The sequence below is a fragment of the Pezoporus flaviventris genome, unplaced genomic scaffold (assembly GCF_033815535.1).
Source record: "Pezoporus flaviventris isolate CSIRO_AGI_PZ_B2104156 unplaced genomic scaffold, CSIRO_AGI_Pfla_v1 ptg000041l, whole genome shotgun sequence".
Lineage (NCBI taxonomy): Eukaryota > Metazoa > Chordata > Aves > Psittaciformes > Psittacidae > Pezoporus > Pezoporus flaviventris.
In genome coordinates this window covers 14192255-14214836 of record NW_026892589.1, presented here as the reverse complement: position 1 = coordinate 14214836, position 22582 = coordinate 14192255, and the positions used below count along the sequence as shown (strand labels likewise).

General features: G+C 50.0%; 1 protein-coding gene across 4 annotated transcripts in view; it reads right to left on the bottom strand.

The window, feature by feature from the left end:
* KIAA1671 (KIAA1671 ortholog) overlaps positions 1-22582 on the bottom strand; it is a 64868-nt gene that overhangs the window by 10896 nt on the left and 31390 nt on the right. Inside the window, exon 1 of one of the 4 annotated variants that reach the window (XM_061466507.1) lies at positions 22305-22471. The exons of 1 other annotated variant lie outside the window; for it this stretch is intronic. In XM_061466507.1, the coding sequence (XP_061322491.1) occupies positions 22305-22355 (51 nt within the window). In that variant the 5' untranslated portion in view covers positions 22356-22471. Of the gene's footprint in view, positions 1-679; positions 840-7185; positions 8213-22304; positions 22472-22582 lie in introns of those variants that run through there. 2 more of the 4 variants (XM_061466505.1, XM_061466508.1) reach the window with 2 other exon arrangements.

The following is a 22582-nucleotide window of genomic DNA, read 5'->3' as shown; positions in this document are numbered from 1 at the left end:
ATGACACCCCACAGCTTGAAGCGCAAGAAATAGAAGTGAAAATCTGCTGGCATAAATTGCAGATGAATGCGACTGCACAATGGAATGAAGTTGTGATCAGTCTGCCTTCTTAATGTGCAACTCAAAGGGAAAGAAAAGTGCCTATTTATTGGAAAGCTTCTTTCTCTTGTCTCTTTTTCCCTCCTTTTTATCATTAAAAGAAGTCACACGTGCTAAATCACCCATATTCAGACCTCCCTTGCCCTTTAAGAGTGACCCTGCACTCAGGAGAGTTTACAAGTCCTTGTGGATGCAGAAAACCATCCCAATTGTTCTGTTAGGCCAGGAAGATGGCAGTACACCTTATTCTATTAAAGTATTGCTCTCTTATTCCACAGTTGGCTCTGCTTTGACCAGGATGCTGGGCTCCACCACCTCCAGAGGCCCCTTCTAACCTGAACTATTCTAAGGATCGTTACTAAAAGGTACACTACATATTCTGCACCATTAAGAGAATTATCAAGAACACAGCACCACATCAAAACCGACCAACCAACGCAACCCACCACGCTTTCAGAGGGCCTTATATAACACTTCACAACCTATATATTTTCTCTTGGTAAGCAGCCAAATGCCTACACAGCAAGCGGAAAGCCTAACTCGGTGGGACCAGCATCCTGGGATTTCCATATATACTTACTATGCGACGAATGAGCGCTGCCCACAGGGAGTAAGTCATGGTTCAAGACCACCACCCCAGCCGGTTCCTATTGAGCAGGCGAGAAGATCTGCCACCTCAAGTGTCTGAGAAAGGAGTAACTGCCTCAGCACAGCGCCCTGGGCCGCAGCAGCACCTCCTGCCTCCCCCCGGCCATGTGCAGTGCCGGATAAGCAGTTCCAGGAATTGTACGTTTTCTTTCTGACCTCACCGATGAGGGAAGTTAAGAGACCTCCAGGGCAGGCTCCACCCGCAGCAGCGGTAGCGAGCACGAGTCCCTCGGCCCTCCCGAATGCCCGCTTCCAACCAAGGAAGCACTTTACAAACGCTGGAGACCAGGCCTACGAGCAGCCACAAAAGTAATGGGAGTCTCAATCCCAGAACACCAGAGGGACGTGGAGCTGCTGGAGTGAGGCCAGAGGAGGCCATGGGGATGCTGCGAGGGCTGGAGCAGCTCTGCTCCGGAGCCAGGCTGAGAGAGCTGGGCTGGGTCAGCCTGGAGAAGAGAAGACTCCTGAAGGGGAGACCTGAGAGCAGCTCCAGTGCCTGAAGGGGCTGCAGGAAACCTGGAGAGGGGACAGGCCAAGGGGAATGGCTCTAAATCACTCCAGAGGAACATCCTGCTGGCCCCTGTGGGACAAGCCCTGGAGGGGACAGGCTGGTCTGATGTGGCAAACTGCAGGGGTACATGAGCCTGGGGAAACACAAGGTGCCCCAGCCCACGTCTGAAAGCACTCACACAGCACATTTAGCACCATTAAATCCTAAGGATCTACTGCCGTTCTACTCAGAAAACCTTTAAATAATAAATGCCCTGTGAGGAGGCAGGAGTTGGACTTGATGATCCTGTGGGTTCCATCCAACTCCAGATATTCTTTGATTCTGTGCTTCATTTTCCCCTGTGCACTGGAGTAGGTACCAAGTGCCACAGTATACAACATTCTCATAAATGATGTCAGCCACATCCTCGCTGTTGCCATGCAACCCCGGGCTGCCTCAGCCGTATGTGTCTTCTCTACCTCTTCCACTGGGATATGATAAGCAACAGCCAGTGACATCCCCAAAGATGACAGTGTTTTTACCTTACCAAACACGGGTTGTTTCAAGGCCAGGTTGGACACAGGGGCTTGGAGCAAGCTGCTCTAGTGGAAGGGGTCCCTGCCCGTGGCAGGGGTTGGAGCTGGAGGAGCTTTAAGGTCCCTTCCAATCCAAATCATTCCATGATTCTGTGATTTCCCACACCTCTTGAACACACAAAATAACATCCCCTGCTTGGCTCTGCCAGCCAGGAAACTGGTTATCAGTGTGCAATGAGATCTCACTGCTTTGCAATGACTCCCAGTGAACCTGCTAACTGCACTGAGGATTTCAAAGCCATTTTAGAGTTAACAGGTTTTATACCCTGAAAATAGAGCTGCTATGACTTGCTGTGAACACTCACCACGCACCTATCATGTGGTTTCAGTGCAAGGCTGAAGACAGAGCAGAGGTTGACTTGACGTGCAAAAAGCAGGCAAGAACCAAATACTAAATATACCTTGCTAGGGCTGAGCACGGCCTCTGAGAAGTGGTTGAAAACCAAAGCAGAGCAGAGGAAATAGGTGGGAACATCTTTAAGACCCCTCCTGTACCAACTGGGGCTTGGAGCAAGCTGCTCTAGTGGAAGGTATCCCTGCCCGTGGCAGGGACTGGAACTGGATGAGGTTTGAGGTCCCTTCCAACCCAAACCATTCCATGTTTCGACATCAAGTTTTGTTTCCAGCTTTAGGCAGTCAAGCTCTATAGACGTTAAACTCCACGAAATACAAACCCAGCAGGACAGAGCCCTGGTGGCCTGCCCATCAGGGAGATTCTGAGCACAGCAGTGCTGTCCTACCTCCATAGCAGGACTAAAACCTGGCACCCAGAGCTGAACAGGATCCCTCGTCTCCAGCATCACAAGGGACACAAGCCAGAACAAGCCAAGGCGGTTTTCTGCTGTTATGCTAGGAAGTGAAGCTATTTGCTTTTTTTGAGACGCTGCATACTTGAAATCAACACCTCCTACTTGAAATACTTGATTTCACACCTCTTCTGCACAGTTAATGTTTTGCCACCTAAGACACAAGTTAAACTTCAAACAAACATTCCTGGGGGAGAAAAAAAGTGCTCTTTAATTGAACGTCTGGGTTTAAATATCTGCAGAAAGGGACAGGATTGCTTGGTTTAGATGAGAGCAGTCAAAATACATCCCCCCCCTCAATGAACCAGCACCAGGATTTCCTGCAACTGTTACAAAAGCTCAATACAAATGGACTGCCAGTGGTAAGAACTGCGTTCAGCCATGTATTTGTTTAATGCAACTTATTTCCCCCGATAGCACTTAGCGCTTAAAAACAAACCCAAAGAACACAAATAACCCCCCAAAAAACAAGGCAAAGAAACCTAAACCCCCAAGGTGAATGAGCACAAAATGCCCAGTTCTAGTTCCTCTCTTCTGCTCTAACATGGTCAAAATCACCTCCTTGCAGGCAGCCAAGTAAAACCAGAGGGAAGTCGCTGAAGTGATTATCCCTGTCAGAACAACAAGGGACCAACAAAGGCACTCTAGCAAATGCCCATTGCAGCATCTCATGGCCCAGATTCCTCCTGCCAGCTATGTTCATGGCCTGTTAAACCAGAGAGAAGCTGTTAAGAATGAAAAAGCCCAAACTGTTTCAACACTGGCCCTTGTATCTCCATTAATTAAACCAAACAGTTTCACTCCTCCCCTCCACCTCGAAACAGGACAAACAACTCCCACAACAAAGTGTTTCTGAGAGCAATTCATTGTGCTCTCCGGGAACATCAGGCCAAAACAGTTCATGAGGATCCAAACTGCCAAGCTTGGAATAAAAATGCCAGCTTGCCTTAATTCCTTCTTACAAACTGTTGAAGGGTGTTTACCATAAAGGACACCCATTTGCAGACAGACCTTGGGTAAAGTCAGACCGGACAGCACAGATCAATGCTTCTTTAACAGCCGAGGTGCCATCCAGGATTTAACAGCGCTCCTCTCATCCCTCTCCTGTCGTTCTGTGTTGGACAGGGATCCTATTCCAATGGGAAAAGCCACAGTCCCAAGAAGGAAGCTGACTGCACAAGTTTATATTGGCTCGGAAATAAACACAGAACCCCAGCCTGGTTTGGGTTGGAAGGGACCTTAAAGCTCCTCCAGCTCCAACCCCTGCCATGGGCACGGACCCCTTCCACTGGAGCAGCTTGCTCCAAGCCCCTGTGTCCAACCTGGCCTTGAGCACTGCCAGGGATGGGGCAGCCACAGCTTTTCCAAGCAGTCCCACTGATTTAAAAATCAAAACTATCCCTGCACTCCTCTTTGTGGTCTGCACACATTAAACTCTGACTGATCTTGTTTGAGAACAAGACAAACGGCTTTAGCTCTTGGGTTCATTTTATCCCTGGATTGTCCTTGCTTTTAGGCTGCACTTCCTGCAGACTCAGCCCTGTGTTAGACATCGATTTATTGAGGTCTCATGGTAAGGTGTACGAATTAAAACCAAGAAGATAAAAAGAACAAGTGGAGGTTAGAAGAGCCTTTCTGGGGCCCAAACTGACAGTGTCCTGGGCTCCCATATGAAAACCAGCAGGTCACATTCTAAGCAAGCTGCATCCACCCATCTCACCTCCTCAGGAGCCTGCTGCAGAACCCCCTGGCCGTGGCACTGCAGAGAAGCAGCGGCCACGATGGGAGCTGCATCAGGAATCCAGCCCCGCATCCAACAGGAGAACGTGACGAGGGAGGAACCAAGCAGCACGGCGAGTACGTCCTCCAGAGCGCTTGGGGAGAAGGGCTTGAAGAGGGAATCATTTCCTCTCTCTCGCAGCCCGATTCCCACTTTCCTGACCTCAGCAAGGAAATCAGCAGTTACATCAACCCCCTCCCGCTCCAACCCCAGAGCTCCTCCATCTCCATAGCCGATGGAAACCTCTTCCTCAGAAAGCACCCCGACACCCGTGAGCCCTTCCCCAGCCACACGCAGCAGTGACCAGCTCAAACTCGCTGCAGTGGGTTAGCAGGAAGGGGCTGAGCTCCCCGTTCCTCTACCTGCACAAAGTCTGGGAACTGCACGAATGCCAGGCCTATAGATCCACCACGGATCTAACAGGCAGCACACACGGCATCGGCCCTTTGCCACTACAGCTGCTGCAAACACAGGGTGGCAACTACAGCAAACAGGACAATTTATGAGCCTAAGCATTGTATATTCAGAGATATACCTACAAATGGATGAATGCCTTGAATGCAACACTCTTCATTCCTCTAGATCAGCGACCGGAGCTCCATACAAACTCTATCCTGTCCAAAGGCGTGAGAGGGGACAAGTGCACAGCTACACAATGCAGCAGGATTCACCCTCACACCTCCCCTGCCTTCAGCCTCTGCAGCAAGGCATTTATAGGTCAAGAAGTTCACACACACTACCTCAAACTGTGCTGTTTGACCCGAATTGTGACAGGTTCCTCGGTCTTGTATGATGCTAAGTTCTCAGCCAGAAGCCACCAGAGATGGGAGCTGAGAGCCCCCACTCCCTGACTGCTCTAGTTTAACTGCATCACTCAAGTACCAACGCTGAGGCCTACTCTAGAGCACATCCCTAAACCAACAAAGGCTCAGGCTGTGATGAATTCTGTGCTTTACAGTAATTCCACAGCTGTTTTGTAGAAAAACATCAGTAGCTCCAAGGTCAAAGCAAACCCAGGACCCTGTTCCAGCCAGATAAAAGTACAATAAATAGCTCAAGGTCTACATACACAAGTTGTTCTGGGGGGGGGGGGGGGGGGCAGGCTATGAACAAGTGCCAAAACCTTAAGTTTGAGCTCAGGAGTTGGGCATAAGTTAAAGCACATTCATGCATAAAGCCAAGCACACACCAAATGACTGCGGAAGGGGGGAAGAGCAGCTCCACGCTGCCACCAGGGACGGAGCAAAAAGGCCACCGGGTGTCCCACGATTCCTGCTCTACAAGCAGCCCAAAGGAAGTTGTCCACTTGTCCTCCGCAGGTTCCACGTTCCCATTCTCATCTTCCTTTAAACGAGCTTTTCAGTCGGATGATTCGAATAACTCACAGTTATCAGCGTACGAAGGGCAGCAGCAGAGCTCCTCCGCGCTGGCGCTGTAACAGTGGTTACCAAATATTTTCCTCCTCATTCTTTTGTGCTCACTTGACAGTGTTTTCTTTTCCAAACGGGAGGCGAGCAGCAAGCTAGGACAAAAATGCCAGCACCGGGGCTGACAGAAAGCCCTGGAAATAGCCCGCACACCAGGGCCACGCCTGCCCGAGGAATGCAGCTTTACCTTCAGCCGCTCTCTGGGGCCGCAGCAACTCCGTGTGTTTGCACTGCACAACCTTACCTGCTTCCTTTAGAAGCCAAAACCCAGCAACATGGGAGCCACTTCGGAGAGGAAGCTCCTCAGGATTTATCCCCTGTGCTGCTCCCAAGGCTTTGGCCTGACTCCACTCAAGTCAATCACTGCACGTCCATAGCTCCAGCATCGGCCCTAAGCCCTCACTTCCAGGTACAACTCAAATCACTGCTTAGGCTCCTCTCCGTGAAATAAACTGGATTCATTTACCTTTCACACACTACAGCCTAAAAGCACTGACAGTATTTGGTAGGACTAGGGACGGGGGATGGCACATACTGCCCGCAAGGAGCGGGGCAGACCCCAAACCAGACCCACACCCCTTCCGCTGGAATGGGGCTTCTGTCTGCACAGCCACCAGCTCCTCCACCACTTTGTGAGGCTCTTCAATGCCAATCGGCCTTCCTGAAAATAACCTGGAAAGGCATTTAGGGAGAAGGGAGGGGATGGGGGCTCTGTGTGGCACATGGCTGGGTTGAACCAAGAGCTCTTCACCTTCCCTTTGCCCCGTGAAATTACACCCCACTGCAGCCCTCATGGGGCTTCTATTCCATGACAAAACAGCAATTACAATGAGAAAAACACCTCTTTCTCAATGAAAAAAAGAGCATAATGATCACTGAGTGCAGAGTGACAGCACTTCATGCTTATTACAACTTTAGCTCAAGGTATTTTTACTGAGAGATCACAAATACCAACGTGAGCTCAAAGTGACACTGACCCACGGTGTGGCAATGACCCAAGTGCGGTTTCACACTAACTTTCTGGTTCTAGTGTCAGCCAAATATTCGTCCTATCTGGCTGTGTTGTTTTAAAGCAGTTCAAGACCATTTCCCCCCCATTCCCCAAACCTGGACTAACTGTTCCCTGGCACACGAAAATACCCACCTGTGCTGCGGAAAGGAACCAGCTGGGAGCAGACAGACAGACACACACCACTACCTGCGAGAGTTTGGGGGGCTATTTCTGCATGGAAAGCAGATGGGATACAGGTTCTGTTATCAAGATCAAATGCTGCAACAGCACCAAGGTTTTTGCATTGCGTTATCTACCTCGAGAGGCTCAAAAAGGTGTTTCGCTTACAAGCTCGGGCGGCTCTGAACTGGGCTGCCTCTTCCTCAAAGAGGAAAACCTCTGCTGACTCCGCACTGAAAACCTTCGGAAGGACTCTCTGCTCCGGGATGCAAAGTGCCTGAAGGAGGAGGTCCTCTTGAAGGGAGTCCTGCTGCCACCTTCCCCGCTAGTCCGCTCGTGAGCAACCGCAGTAGTGACTAAATTTAGTGCTTCCTGCAAGGATCTCCGCACTGTGCCCATCCACTGGGTCATGTGGGTTTGTGCCACTGTCAGCTTGTCTCCAAGGTAATCCATTTCTCCAGCAGAGATGAGAAATCAATATTCAGGAGGAATTGCTGGCAAAGAGATTCTCCTTAACAACCCTGGTTTGCTTCTGCTAAAAGGATTCCACTCATAAAGGCAAACAGCTCTGCACGATAACCATCAGCATACTTCTGTATTTAAATAGCAAAGGAGAGGTGAGGTTGGAGATTGGTATTTGTCAAGTACGAAGGAATCAAGGAATTTTCCCACTTGCCATCAGATTTCCAGAGTTCCATCAAAACACGTTTAATTCAGCCATGTTAGAGAGAGAAATCAAGGTCTGAATCCTGACACAGTCACCTGAAATTGGTCCGTCTACAGGCAGAGACCTGGTCTCTCACTGTCTCCTCTCAGAGCTGGAAAAGCAACTCCCTTTTTAAGGCAAGTTTTTGTTTTGCTGTAAATACCATCAGAAGGATAAAACCCAACGTATTCTGGCTCGGCAGCTTGTCAGGTGCCAGTACCTGAAACAAAGTTCTGATGCTTCTATACAATCCATTTAGCAGCAACACGATTAGACCTTCCGAGCAATAAATCCCATTGGCTTTCTTCCCCAGGACCTCCGCAGGAAGGCATCCCCCCAGCAGCGCCCCCTCCTCACCACTCTTCCCCTGTCAGAGCCATCCTCAAGGTGCTGATGCCGAGCTCCCAGCGAAGCTGCAGGGGACCCGTGGGGAGCTGCTGCCTTCAGACCGGACCTGCCGCTGCTCGGAGCCTGCCCAGAGATCTCCTGGATGACATCAGCTCCTCTGCTCCCAGGGGCTTCACCCAGAGGGACGCAGCCAGCACGGAGCCTTGCCCCGCTGCCCACCCCAGCTCCTCAGCGCAGCCAGGGACGCGCTGCACAAGGCACTGGGGCTGCGCCGGCTCTGGATGCCTGCCCCGCTCCGAACGCTCCCTGGGTAAGGCACGAGAGGTCACAGCAGGAGAGGAGGGACGCTGGCTCCGGAATCCCGCTCCCTCCTCTGTGTCCCTGCCTTCCCTCTGCTCCGGAGAGGAAACAATGAGCTAGGTGGGAGAGCCGCAGAGGTCTGCCTAAGGAAGGATCTGGGCTGGGCTTTATTATAGTACAGGCAGGGTTACCACGGCAACGGGGGAACAGCATCTGCTTGCTGCCGGAGCAGGCAGGAGTTGCACAGATCTATTGGAATGATTCATAGTTTGCATATGTCACGTGCACTTACTGATTTTAACCCTTCCGTGGGGAAACGGGAGCAAAAGCCCTGCCAAGGGAGTGTCTGGCTGACACCAAAAGGCTTCCTATTCGGATGGGCAGCTCCAGGCAAAGCCTTCACCCTGCTCCTGGTGACTGACTGGGCACTGGGGCAGCACCATCACCTCTAACCGTTCATGACACGACTAAACTCCAACAAGATACTTCCAAGTTAGTGACTACGCCATCAGTGCAAGAAAAGGATTAAACCAGAGCTCAAAGCAAAGCTGAGCGGGTCTGACCACATAAAGCAGTCCTTCCCCTCCTTGCAGACACTTCTGTGAGCAAGGGCTCGCTAGCAGCACCAGCTCTGCTCCCTCCCCAGCTGGGAGGTCCTGTCTGGGACCATGGCTGAAAGCCTTGAATGCATGGGGATAATGGGGGAACCCCACGGACAAAACCAGCTAATACTGAGCAATGAGATGCCACCGACAGGGAATTCCTGGGAACAGCCCATTTGGGAGGACAGCAGAAATAAAAGCTAAGGATTTCATTTAACAAGCTTAAAAAGTTCTCCAGAGTCAAGACATGACTAGTTCAGAACTGAGGGGAGCCAGATATGGGTCTGAAGGCAAAAAAAGGCATGTTGAGAGCTGCTCACTTTGTTTGTTCAAGGGGGTTTTGTTGCTGTTGCTTCATCTGCCATACAAAGTCCCATGGTCTTGCATCATCCTCTCCTCCTCTAAACCATTCAGGAAGAGATTTAGATGTATTAGTTCATACATTAATGAATAATTTCTAGATGCCTTATGAAATGATTCTCACATAGAGTATTACTGTATTACGAACAGGCACAGGAGCATGAGATGCTCTGAGGAAATGGGGGGGGGGCCTTTTAAGCACTGTTTGAAAGCCTCCACCGTCCTGCAAGTTAGCTCCGAGAAAAAAAAACCTGGTGACAGTGTCCCATTCCCTGTGCTCTCCTTCACTGCTGAATACATTACATTTGTTTTGAACATTCTCAAATGAGCAGCCCTATAAAACCCTCGGTGTTAAAGAGGAACGCAACCAATAGAGAAAAACATTTTTCGCCCCTTACACAGCTCTTGTTTTAAAGAGCTACAGGGTTGTTCTTGTGCAGACATGGGAAGAGAGACTCCTGATCAGATGCCCCAAGAGCTGGGTGCTCCTTACATTTTTAAAGGGAGAGAAACCCCCTACACCTATTCTGACAGTTACGGATGATGATTCAGGAACGATGGAGAGCCTGTGCCCAAGGCTGAAATTCAAGACTTGCCCCACGTTTTCAAGCTGTTGGATCTGAGCTCTCCATTTCAAACGTGTGCATTTGCGAGCACAGCTCCGTGCTTGCTGCAGTACAGGGATTCTTCACGAGGCACTTGGCTATTTCAGATGGGTTCAGGCTCTGTCTGATTCAGCAGCCCCCCGAAATAGCCATCAGAGAGCTGTGGACCGTAGCTGCCACACGGGTCAGCCACCAATCCCTGCACTGAGACAGGATGGGCACAGAACTGAAACTCAACCAGTACCTGGTGTAACACCCACCACAGAACGGGAGGAGATGCATGACCAGATTCAACCCAAGATCCTCAGCTCTCACACTTGCTGCAAGAGCCTCTACATGTGTACATGACTTGAGGGATCTGAGAATTCCCTAGAGAATATATTCACTTTTTCATTAGACCTCCCAGAAAAGAGCGGGCTGCGCCTGTGTTAATGTCCCATTTACCTTCCTCATCCTTAGGAGACTGTAAAACTGCTGATCTGAGGCTATCTGCAATACTAAATTTAGTCTCTCAATTTGTTCTTCTCGCCCCTCCTCGTCAACAGCTGAGCTCTGCCTGGATCTGTGCAGGGGGTGTGAGGAGGGTTATTATTCCATGTTATTAAAACAGACTGCTTCCAGCCCTTCTATTCTGGTAGGTAAAAGAATCCACTGAGCCCTTAGAGGACCCCATGACATCAACCAGCCAAAGCTGGAGCACACTTGGAAAGTCTAAAGGACAGAGTTTTCAATAGCTGCAAGTAGCGAATCGTGGTTTCGGGCGTTTCTGGTTCGGGTGACATTTCATCTGTATGAAAAACATAAGCCATGATTAAAAATCAGTTGAAGGGACATGAATCACCTTCACAACGGGGTAAGGACTGTATTAGCCATAGGAGAGCAGCAGGTCTCCTGCCTGGGGTGTGCACCCCACGCTGCGGCGATGCCTGGGCTCGCCAGGGAGCACACCAACTTGTGCTTGTTCTTTCTCTCCTCAGGCTCCCCAGAACACGATGCTCTGCAGCACTGCACACACTTCCCAGCTGGCAAAAGGCTCACAACTGTATTTTAATTAAATAACAGCGTGTGGGTTACACACGGCCTCTCTTTACTTCTTCTGTGGTGAATCCACGCGTCTTTTTATAACCACCAGCCTCCAGAACATAGCTCGAACCATACAGATGTTCTATAATTGTCTCAGAGCCGCTCCAGCAGCAGTCTTTCTGGCTGAGTAAGGGTTTGTTTCTGAACAAGAACAGCACAAGATGATCTCCTGCCCTTGAAAGCTGCTAGTGATTATCTTGAGCCGCAGCCACCCCGGGTCTGTCGAGGGTCTGCAGCTTCAGAACACAGAGCACACGCAGCTAACTGGCACCGCACAAGGGGCAAATGGGACCTCATTATTCAAACATTGCTGGATGCTTTTATTATTAACATCAATTCCACCTACAACTCACAAACACAACCCTGCACAAAGAAGTAATGATCCCTATTTTACCCCTTATTCAGTAGAAAAGAAAATTCTATGGTTATATTCTATTTCTCAAGAGCTTTTTCAGCTCATTTTGAGCTTTACCTGTTCTCAAATACATGTAATTATGCTAATGACTATACAGGATAGAAAGGTCAAATGAAGACAGGCCTGCGTGTAGCACAGCACACGATGGACCTGCCGTGGGAGGAGGTGGAACCCACAGCTCAGCCCCATGAGGAGTGCGAGTCCTGCGTGGCCATGGATCCCACCATCACCACCACCTCCTCCCTTGTGGTAGCACTGGGGTGCACGGAACCGGGAGGGCAACCCTGCTGAAACACCATCAGAAGGACATCGGGGATTAGTCTGCACCTCGGCTGAATCCCTGGGTGATCCTTTGCCAGCAAAGCAGATGTGACAGTTTAAACTAACGCTGCCCATCCTTCTCTAACCAAGAGAACAGTGGTGGCTTTTCTCTTGTGGGACCCTCAGTCAGAAACCCACACACCCATGGCTCCACTTACGTTAGCAATTATTAACAATTCACGCATTTCTGAAGTGCTTCCTGCAAGCCATCACCCCACATATGACCAAGTACTCGCCAAGCTCACGACAGCTTCAGTCCCATCCCGGGCCTCTTGGTTTGTCCAGTCTCAGCACCACGAGGAGCGAAGCCTGCCCTTGTAAGGCTGTCCTGGGCCCGCATTCCACACCGACTCTTTCCGTTTCATTAGTAAGAGAACTTAATTTAACCGCTTGTGTTTGACATTATGGCCTATTTAAAGACACACAGCACTGTGCTGGGCTGAGCTCTGCAGCTCCAGACTCGGTTACCCCGTGGGCTCCTCAGACACTATATGGTTTTTTATATGCTCCTTATTTCTGCCCCTGTAGTTTCTACTTCGCCACCTCAACTGTCACGTCCGCAGAAGGGCCAACAAGCATTCCGAACCGCAGGCTGGATTTCCCACATGAAACATCCCATCATTTTTACAACATCACCCTCAGATTCTCATTTGAAGGGAAGAGGAATGCTGCAGCACTCAGTCACCTGAAATGCCAGGTAACATTCCTGAGGCTTCCCAGTGAGCCCCTGCGAACCGCTCCAGCCACCCCACATCTGGCCCAGGCACAGAAGCCCCACAGCTGGAGCAGAGGTTTTCATCGCGTGCCAAGGCAAGACCGACCGGGCTGCTTAAAACCAGTTTTAACTTGGGAAAAGACACGGCGCCCGAGAGTGGGCAGATGGGCTCTCTTTGGCTGTCCATACACAAAGAACAAAAGTGTTGGTGTATCGAGCTGCTTTCTTTACAAGGCTCCTGCCAACCCGCCAGCGCTCACTCCCCCTTTTCCTCTTCAGGATGACTCGCCGTTACCCAAACCCCGTGACAGACCCCTGGGTGCACTGTGGGATTAGCTGGCTTTGGGGAACCTGACAGAGGCACAAGTTTCCATCAGGTTATGAGGCTTCCGGGGAGAAGCTGTCTGCGTGTGTCTGCCAGGTTAAACCTCCCGTCGCTGGCAAGCAGGCAGACTTGGAGAAGTGCAGGCGCTTCCCCTGCTCCTGTCAGTGAGCTGTCACAACTGCGCACCGAACACCCGCACTGCACAGAGCCTTTCATTGAGAGCTCTGCTCGCAGCACGCACTGATCCCCTTCATTTACGTTTAAAGGAATAGGAATTAACAGAGAGCTGAAGTTAAACAAATGGCTCATATCGAGGTGCGCGAACAAAGGGCTGGAATTGCTGGGGCTCCTGCACCTGCTTTCACTTGACAGAGTTCCAAACCCGGCAGAACCTCAAAGCCGTGACAAGCTGCTCGGCGCAGGGATCACTGTGACATCCTTCGTCTGAAACAGAAATAAACCCTTGGTGCAGGCGGGATCTGTGCTGAGAGAGCAGGAACAGATGATCCCATTCACACCACCACATCCACCTCCGTCCCGAAGCCAGCAGTCCCGACAAGGACCAGAACCATCTACAGCTTGACATCCTTCAGCCTCATACCTTCCCCGTATCGCAGGCTGTGAACACAGCCTGGGTGATAATGTAAGGACCTCGAGGTTATCCCAGAATCCCAGCCTGGTTTGGGTTGGAAGGGGCCTTAAAGCTCCTCCAGCTCCAACCCCTGCCACGGGCAGGGACCCCTTCCACTGGAGCAGCTTGCTCCAAGCCCCTGTGTCCAACCTGGCCTTGAGCACTGCCAGGGATGGGGCAGCCACAGCTTCTCTGGGCACCCTGTGCCAGCGCCTCAGCACCCTCACAGGGAAGAGCTTCTGCCTGAGAGCTCAGCTCAGTCTCCCCTCAGGCAGGTTCAAGCCGTTCCCCTTGGCCTGTCCCTACAGGCCCTTGTCCAAAGCCTCTCTCCAGGTTTCTTGCACGCTCCCAACAGACAGCGTTGGGGCACCACCAGCTGGGACGCAGGTACCAGTATGCCCACACCAGAACAAATTCATAGCACAGGCCCCTGCTGCCCAGGTACACTGACCACAACACAAGCCTTGCTTCCCCTCTGATTTTGACACACACTGTCATGTCTACCACCCCAGAACAACTGATGCCATGGACTCCCAGCCAGTCACTAAAGTAAGTTCGCTTCTTCCTCCATCCTTCTTCCCATTGGCTGTACCTCACTTTCCCATCCCACAAACTCAAGATTCTCAATGAAACCTCACTCAGCCAAAGACGAAACGCCTTTGTGGTTGTGTCACGTTTGTTTGTTGGGGATTTGTGTTCCTTTTCATGGATAACTACAACTCATTCAGAGGCCCAGACTGTTCCAGCCACCCCAACCACCATCAGCAGGCTGTGGGCAGCACAAAAAGGGAAACAAAAGAGTGGACAGGGTGTTTTAGCACCAGGACTTTGCACAGTGAACTCTCCCGGAACCTCAACCATCGGTTGTCTCAATATTTACCCTAAATATTTGTGTTCTGCTCCTGCTTTCGTTTTCTCCTGATATGAAGCAAATGAACTCACAAAGACAGTTCTACCTTAGGCTTATCCAGAATTTAAGTCAGCTTGCATAGAACGTGACATTAAAGGCATTCCCCTTGTACACACAGAGGCTGAAATCCCATTTCCAGGCTTTTTTCTCACATTGGGCTATTTTAAAAGCCCACAGAGGCCTCATAAACTATTGAGCAAGGAGAGGCTGCAGCAGCAACAGGTCCTGGATTGTGGCTTGTCCAACTTACACAAGCACCCATTCATACCAGAGACAAAGAAAGGTGCTAAAGCACTTCAGAAGGTATCTCATCAATGTAGGCCAAGGCTGACAGATAAGGAAAACATTAACTGTGCATTCCTTGTTTTCCTTACAGAGCAATGCTTATGATAAGAGAAAACACATCAGTAACTCTCATGACTCTCCACGTACTTGTTTCTATCTCCCTAAATAAATCTTATCATTCTACCACCATGGTCATCCTTGATGGGATCAGTGAGAAACTGCAGCTTCCCATTTCCCTGCAATCAAAGCAAGAAGCCAGACATCCCTTTTCCTGCACAAATTTCTGTGCCCTTTTACAGTACTATGGGATTATTCCAAGCTTTTAAATACAGGTAATAGTGAACTATAGCTTTTAACCCAAGGTTTTCAGCCATTTCACTTTAAACACGAATATCAGCAATAACTGCAAAAAACAGAGTGCCAAAAGAGTTTTCTTTGGGAAACGTTAACTCTTTTGTCCCCCCAACCCTGTTTCTCTTGAACTAAAGAAAGGCCCCATTAAACATCCTGAACATGCACAGCTTTTGTACCTTGAATTGTTTCAGCATAAAACAAAGCCATCAACGTTAAAGCTGAGGGAACAAGCTAAAAATACCCTGTGCTGTTTGAAAGGCCACGGCAGTAATCGTTCAGCACTTCCCTTCTATCTCAATGGAGGAGGAAAAACTGAGAAGCAAAACAGAAACAGGAAATTCCAACAGCACAGATCTTCTGGAAAGCCCTGAAAACATTTGCTTTACATTTGTTTACATCCAAAGGCTCAGGCCAAGCAAAGGATGGGGAGTTGCTGGTTTCCATTTATACAAATAAGAGCCCAGGATGAAAGTTCACTGCTGATAAACACTGCCATCCAGATACCAGACATGCCCTCCAATGGGGGCTGGAAACTACAGCTGAGTTAGCTACAAGCTTAGTAGCAAGCTAAGCACTGGCTTTAGCATCACCTAAGAAAAGAGGCTTTGGAAAACCAGGAGCTGTCCTACAATAGGGGCGGTATCTGTTGTCAACATGGAGCCTGATGTGAAACCTATCCCTAAGGAAATGAAGCTGTTTGCACACTGAAATGAAAATATGGGTGTGTAAAGAAGTATAAAGCAGACTGACTGCCCTGCACTGCTCCTGGGAGCAGATGCATTGTTCTGATCCAATGCAACATCTCAGCATGGGCCTGGCACAGTCTGTCCCAAGGTCCCAACATGGGAACAGTTACTTCTCCATCACCTAACCCAATGGACTCTCACATCTTAAGCACAGGCAACTGTGCTCAGCTCTGGGGCCCCTGACATGAGGTCTGATGGCAATTGCCATTTCTCCCTACAAACACCTTTCCATGCATCTTTCATCTCCATCAGCCACTTCCTGATGGTAGGAAACAGATCAAGTACCAGGCACATGTTCCTACAATAGGTCCTTTATCCATTTTATCTTGCCACATGCCATTTTTATGACAAAAGCAAGAGCATTTATTTGCCATGGCTGTGGGACCTCACACGTATATGTGGTTCCATTACTTCTTGGACTCTTGGCTCTTGCTGCCTCCTCCTCCTGTTACACAGAGCACGTCAGCCCCACATCACCTGCTGGAGGGTGGCCCAGACACATGATGGCTGATGCTCCCACATCCTTTGGTGGGGACCACAAGCTGGCCAAGTCCATGCTTGCATCACTCCAGGAGTAGCCTTCACTTACATTTCCTAGATTAAGTGCATTATTTCTTGCTGGGTCTGGAACTTCATGGAGCTAAAAGGTTGATCTACTGGAATTCCTCCTGCGACCTCAACCAGGTTTGCTCTATTTCCTGCCCTCAGGAATGCTGCTGAGCTAAGGAACAAATCCAGAAGTAAATCCACATCCGACATCTGCAATCTCCAGCCCCAGCAATCAAAACTTGCCAAATTAGGTACTGTGGTTAGCAACTAATCTATACTGCAGGCATTTATCAGCCTCAGCCATGAATCACTACAGCAAATACTTCCAAGCATCACTCAGGCGCGAGAATCACCTGCACTCACTTAGGAGAAGCTCTGCAGCACAGAACAAAGTCCTGCATCTCTTGAGGGAAGCCCACAACAAAGACCTACTTTCCCCCTGCTCACGCTGCTCTCCAAACTGCTGCTTCCTTTCAGGACAGTAAACACGCACTGGCTGCGCGAACAACTCGCAGGCGCTGAAAGAATGGGAACAATAGTGGGAACTTGGCTGTCTCCCAGCCCCAGGAACACGGACAACAGCATGGGAAAGCAGGAACTGAGTCACAACAAGTCTGCATCAAAACATGAGTGGGGAGGCAGCGGTTACCTCTGCTTTGTGTGTGGAAATGAGCTTTAACAATCCACTTCCAGCCGCCCGTCGGAGGCGTACGCACCCCTTGAGGCTCGTACTGAAGGGGAAGGGGCAGGCAGTGCCCAGCTCCAGCTGCTCCCAGCCTGGAATGACACAGTCATTCCAGAACAGGTCTACAAACGGCTGCCTCTTCCTGAGCAGTCCTTATTGCGCAGAATTAACCTAGAATGCAGCCTTTCATCACAGCGTTTGATGGTAAATTAAAGTGAACAGCACACCTGATGGCAACAGCCTGTCCCGGATCCTGCCCCGTGTCCCTTGTGCAAGCCCGGAGTCATGGCAGGATGAGCGGCCCGGAGCCAGCGCCCGGCCTTGGTGGCTGAACAGCACTCTCTCGTGTTCCTGCCAGGAATGGGCTTCCCTCCGTTCTCTGCTTGCTCTTAGCTATGACACAAGTTAGAATTCCTCTTCCACAGCAGCTTCCAGCAATCAGGAAAACATCTTTCCAGATTTCTCCATTTCCTGTCTGCAAGGCAGATTTACACCCCAGACACTACCTGGGTGCGAGGGATTTGTAAGTGTCCAGGAAAAGGCACGGGCCCGAAACACAACTGCCCCATCATCAGAGGTAAACCTGTAACAGAGCAGACGCTGTCCAGAGGAAACCACAGGCAGCCCACACAAGGGGAAGCCACAGAGCACCCGCAGCACGTGCCTGCCTCCCTCCAAGCAGGAATAACCATTCCCACAGCACACACATCCACCATTAGGGTTTCCCTCCATCCCCCTGGAAATGCTGCAGCAGTGACATGCGATTGCCAGGGCTGTTACTGAACCGCCACTTCCTCTGGAGTCACCCGGTAAAGAGGTACCAAACCCACCCTTTACAGGCAGCAACAAAACCTTGGCAAAACAAACTTCACATCTTACCGAAATGCCCCAATTTCCTTTTGATTTTGCAATTGCTGTTTAATGACTGCTCATAAAGAATAAGGAAGTCTTTTAAAACCATCACAGTGCTGCAGGGCAATGTCTCGTTTAAAACATGCCATTTTCCATTGAATGCTTCCAGGATGCAGCATTTGTTTGCTATTTGAACAAAGACAAGTGCCAGGTTGGGCTGAAACAACCCATCAGGAATGGTACCCGTGTACCAGGAGACTCACCACCAGCATCCACAGCAGAAGGCCAAAACTGAGCAACCCACTTCCATTCCAGCTGTATCACAGTATTATGTGTGTGACACAGCTGCAAGACTCCCAAGAGATTCACTGCTACTAAGAGGAGAACAGTGAACTTCCACAGTCTTTTTGCACTTCCATTGTGTTAACTGGGAGCCAAGGCCACCCTTAGATCACACCTATGATGTTTTCAAGGCATCTTCAGTCCCTTACCTGACCAAGGTACTAAGAACTGCCCAGGCACAGTTCACATCCTGACACCAACCCTTTCCTCCCTGTGAGCACGGCAGCTCCTGTTCACAGTCAGCCAACTCCTCCCCTCCAGCACCTATTCTGGAAGAGATCCAGAGCTCCCCTATCTCCTGCCAGCTCTGCCCCCACTAAAGCCTGGCCTCCACTCACCGAGCCGGCTTATGTTACCTGGTTCTAGCTGTGACACAGATCGTTGCTACCACAGTGCTCCTCCAGCAGCCTCAGACACAGCATCAAAGTTGCAGCAGCCCACAAACACCTAGGGCAGAGCAAGGATTGCTCACAACTTTGAGACAGCTATAGACAGACCTGCCGGGGCCCTCCAGTAGTGGCTGTGTCCACAAGCAAGCCAAAAAAAGCTGGTTATTGGATAAAGGGCATTGCAGAGGAGCAGGAAACCACCTTCATGTGGTGCAACCCTGGCATGCTGACCAGCTCACGGTGTGACTGGTGCAGGCAGCTGGACACCAGACTATTGAGCTGCACTTAAAGGACTTCTGCAAGTCAGACCTAAGGATGTCTTTTATCAGCTGCAGCAAAGCTCCTCACCATCTGGAAAAGGGATGATGACTACCCCGTGTACCCTGGAAAACACTCAAACAGAATAAATATAGCACACGGTCACTGCAAGACTGACACTTGGATATGTAATTACAATAATGAACCAATTAAAGATGATGGAAAGAGCTCAGCTAGGAGGAAGTGCACGGCAGAGCAGAGGAGGAAGTGATGACGTGGAGCACAGAGCTATGATTCAGTGCCTGAACGTCAGCTGCCGACCGCAGCGCAGTTGGTGACCAGTGAGCAGTGCTCTGGCTTCACACGTATCCAAAGGGGTCCAAATAACACCTCAGCTCTGTAATTAAAAACATGCCCGAGAGCAGCCCAGCCGGTGTGGGTTCCAGGTGCATGGAAAAGCAGCAAGAGGAATCGCTGCTCACACCGGCTGATGGAAAACAGCCAGCCCCAGGCAGGCCAGGCAAAGGAACAGAACACCCCCAGCAGCCTACGCCAAACCATGGTGGTGTGGTTTAAACCCGTCCCAAGGCAGGTCCAACCACCTTACAGTCCCAGCAAGGGCTGCAGACAAACCTAAGAGGCAGCCCAGACCCTTCTTCTCCCCATCACTGCATGATCTTGCTTATATGCCACACAGGTTATAGCTCACAGCTCCTCAAATCTGAATGCTCAGAGCCAAAGAAACATCAGTTGCTGAGAAATCCTCCCAACAAGCAGCACATTTACAGTATGAGAAGACAATTTACTGAGTGGTATTGAAGAGTCCTGCTCTTCCCCCTCTCCAGGAAACAGCAAGCAACCTGTCCAAACCCAGACTGTGCTAATCACACCAGCCAGGAACTTCCAGATTCTGGGACAGCCATCCTAAACACTCAAAGCCTTCTGCAGTGATCTGCATGACCCATCAGCACTCCTGGCCCTCCTCTTTCACTGTTCTTTCTTTTGCTCGCTGGTACAGTCGCAGCCAGAGTCCTCAGGAGCTCTCATTACCCATCACAAAGTCCAATGCTAGGTGCTGGTCAGGAACCTCCTCCTCATCTATCCCATGTCAGTGTTACACACGGACATGAAGCGAGCTGTGGTACTTCAGAGTGCTGCAGCATCGTGGGTGCAGATGACCCAGGTTTGATTAGCTTGCTCTCCTCATTACTCCAACTGAAAAGAGACCTCTTGGCTGCATGGTGGGACTGAACTCTGCCTGCATCTAACACAACCCACTGAACAAAACAGGCTTCACCGTGGGCAGCCCCCACTTCCCACAGGCTCAGGCAGAGCACAGCTATGCTGTGCTCAAAAAACACTGAGGATTCCTTTTGACACTTCCCTACACATCACAACATTACATATCCTACCCGCAGACCAGGAGAGGAATTGCCAAACAATGAGCAGACAGCTGGCACCGAGTGTGGCCACTGATGGCCAGCAGCTCCATCACTGCGCAGGAGTACCACAGATGCGCAGCAGGAGAGATGCAACCTATTGGGAACTCAAAACAGGGCTTTTAAAATGCATTTTCATTATAATGCTTTTTAATTAAGAGTCGCAGCTTCTTCAGGCATGTCCATCTCATGAATAAGGTATCTTAGCTCTCCAGGACAGATTAAGTAACACTTGACAACTAACCCCAACTTCTCTAGTTACTGCTGATAAAAGAGAGAACTGATACCTCCTTAGTAGCCTTCAGCTGTAACATCACCATAGAAAGCGACTGAAGGCACAAATGTGCTGTTCCCTTTGTATTTCTTTTATATATATATATATTTAATATTGTATTGTCTTTCCAATATTTTCCTACAACGTATCAGGAGTGGACACTAAAGAAAACACCTTAAGAAACGCCCAAGGCCCCTGAAAGAGCCTGTACACACAGAAAATAGAACACACCAGTGTGTTTAGTTAGAGACTAAAACTGCCCAGTGTGAGACATGACCCCCGTGAGGCTCTGCACTGATCAAACAGCTTGGGTTAGGTTAGGGTTTTTTCCTGGCCTTATGGAAAATCACCAGATAATGTGAAAGCAAAAGTACTTGGAGATCTCTTTCAGCGTTCTCACCCCAGGGAGAACATCCACCCCCTCATCATACTGAAGTCGGATACATCATGGTCATGCTTTAATAGGCAGTTTAAAGACAGCTTACCTCTTAAAAACATAGCCAAATAAAATCAGAAATGGCCACAGACTTCCATGGGTTGCAGCACTACAGCCTCCAACAGGGACAGACCCACTTCTCTGAGCATTGTTTGCTCTCCCAGCTGCAAAAACTTTGCCTTGGCAGCCCCAGCTTTGCTCACGACTGCTCGCAGCACACACAAGGAAAGGATTGTAAAATCCAGCTCTAAATGTGGGAGGCCAGCTCTTTGCTAGTTTCAAAACACGCCAGCAAACAGCCAACATTAAAGGGTTTAGCGTGTCAGCGCTGGTTACATGGATTTACAGCTGAAAACGGCGTGAGATTCCCGTGAACAGCACAAGGGAAGGAAAACCGATGTTGGATGTGCACAGAAGAAATTAAAACATCAAGGAATTAGGTTCAAAGTAATAGAGCATCTATTCACAACGCTTTACAATCACATTCATCTTTTATGAATGTGAAAATATCAGATAGCAATCCCCGGGCAACAGTGACCCTTCAGAGGCTGCAGCCTGCACAAGCAGCCGGCCAAAAAGAGCTTTTCACTGAGGGCTCTTTGGAGAGGAAGCGCTGCCTGAGACAGGAGAGACCCAGAACAGCCAAACTGAACACACAGAGCTGTGAAATCACACCCTGCTGAACCAGGGGTGCTGCTGCTCGGCCCAAAGAACAGGCAGCAGGGGAAGGAGCGCCCCTCGGAACAACACTCGCTAGAGCCCAGCTTCCAAACACACAGACTGGTTTGGGTTGGAAGGGACCTCAAAGCCCATTCAGCTCCAAGCCCTGCCACGGGCAGGGACCCCTTCCACTGGAGCAGCTTGCTCTAAGCCCCTGTGTCCAACCTGGCCTTGAGCACTGCCAGGGATGGGGCAGCCACAGCTTCTCTGGGCACCCTGTGCCAGCACCTCAGCACCCTCACAGGGAAGAGCTTCTGCCTCAGAGCTCATCTCAGTCTCCCCTCTGGCAGGTTAAAGCCGTTCCCCCTTTCCCTATTACTACATCAGGAAGAGTATTTCTAACACACAGTAATACTAAGCCACAACTGCTATGGTTAGACATTAACAAGGAAGAATTTCCAGTTGCTAGCAGGGCTTTCTGAGGCACATTCAAGTAGTTCAGAGTCTCACCATTTTAAGTGAGTATTAAAGATAAAATAGCCTTTCTCACCCAAAATACCCCCAAGTTCAATGTCACTATCCAGCTACAGCAGAACGAAACTCCAAAGTCAAGCCACTGCTGCATGTGAACATCCTCAGGATCTCTGAAAACAGCTCCAAACACCCAACTTGGCAAGCACAACCGGACTACTCTTACCCACAGGTACTGCAGCAGCTTCAGCAGACGGGGACAGTAATAATACTCCATCTTCCACAGCTAAAGTTCACGCAGAACCATGGTGGGCAGAGCCAGGCTCCTGCTCCTCCCCGCCTCCAGCAGCAGCTCAAAGCAGACCGGTGGGCTGAGAAGCAGCAGGAATGCTGTAGGGATGGTGTGTGCTGCCCGGCCCCACGTCACCACGCTCTGCTCTGTGCCTTTAACAGATGCTGGGGCTACTTATAAGCAGTAGCTGAGCTCCCAGCACCATGTGACTT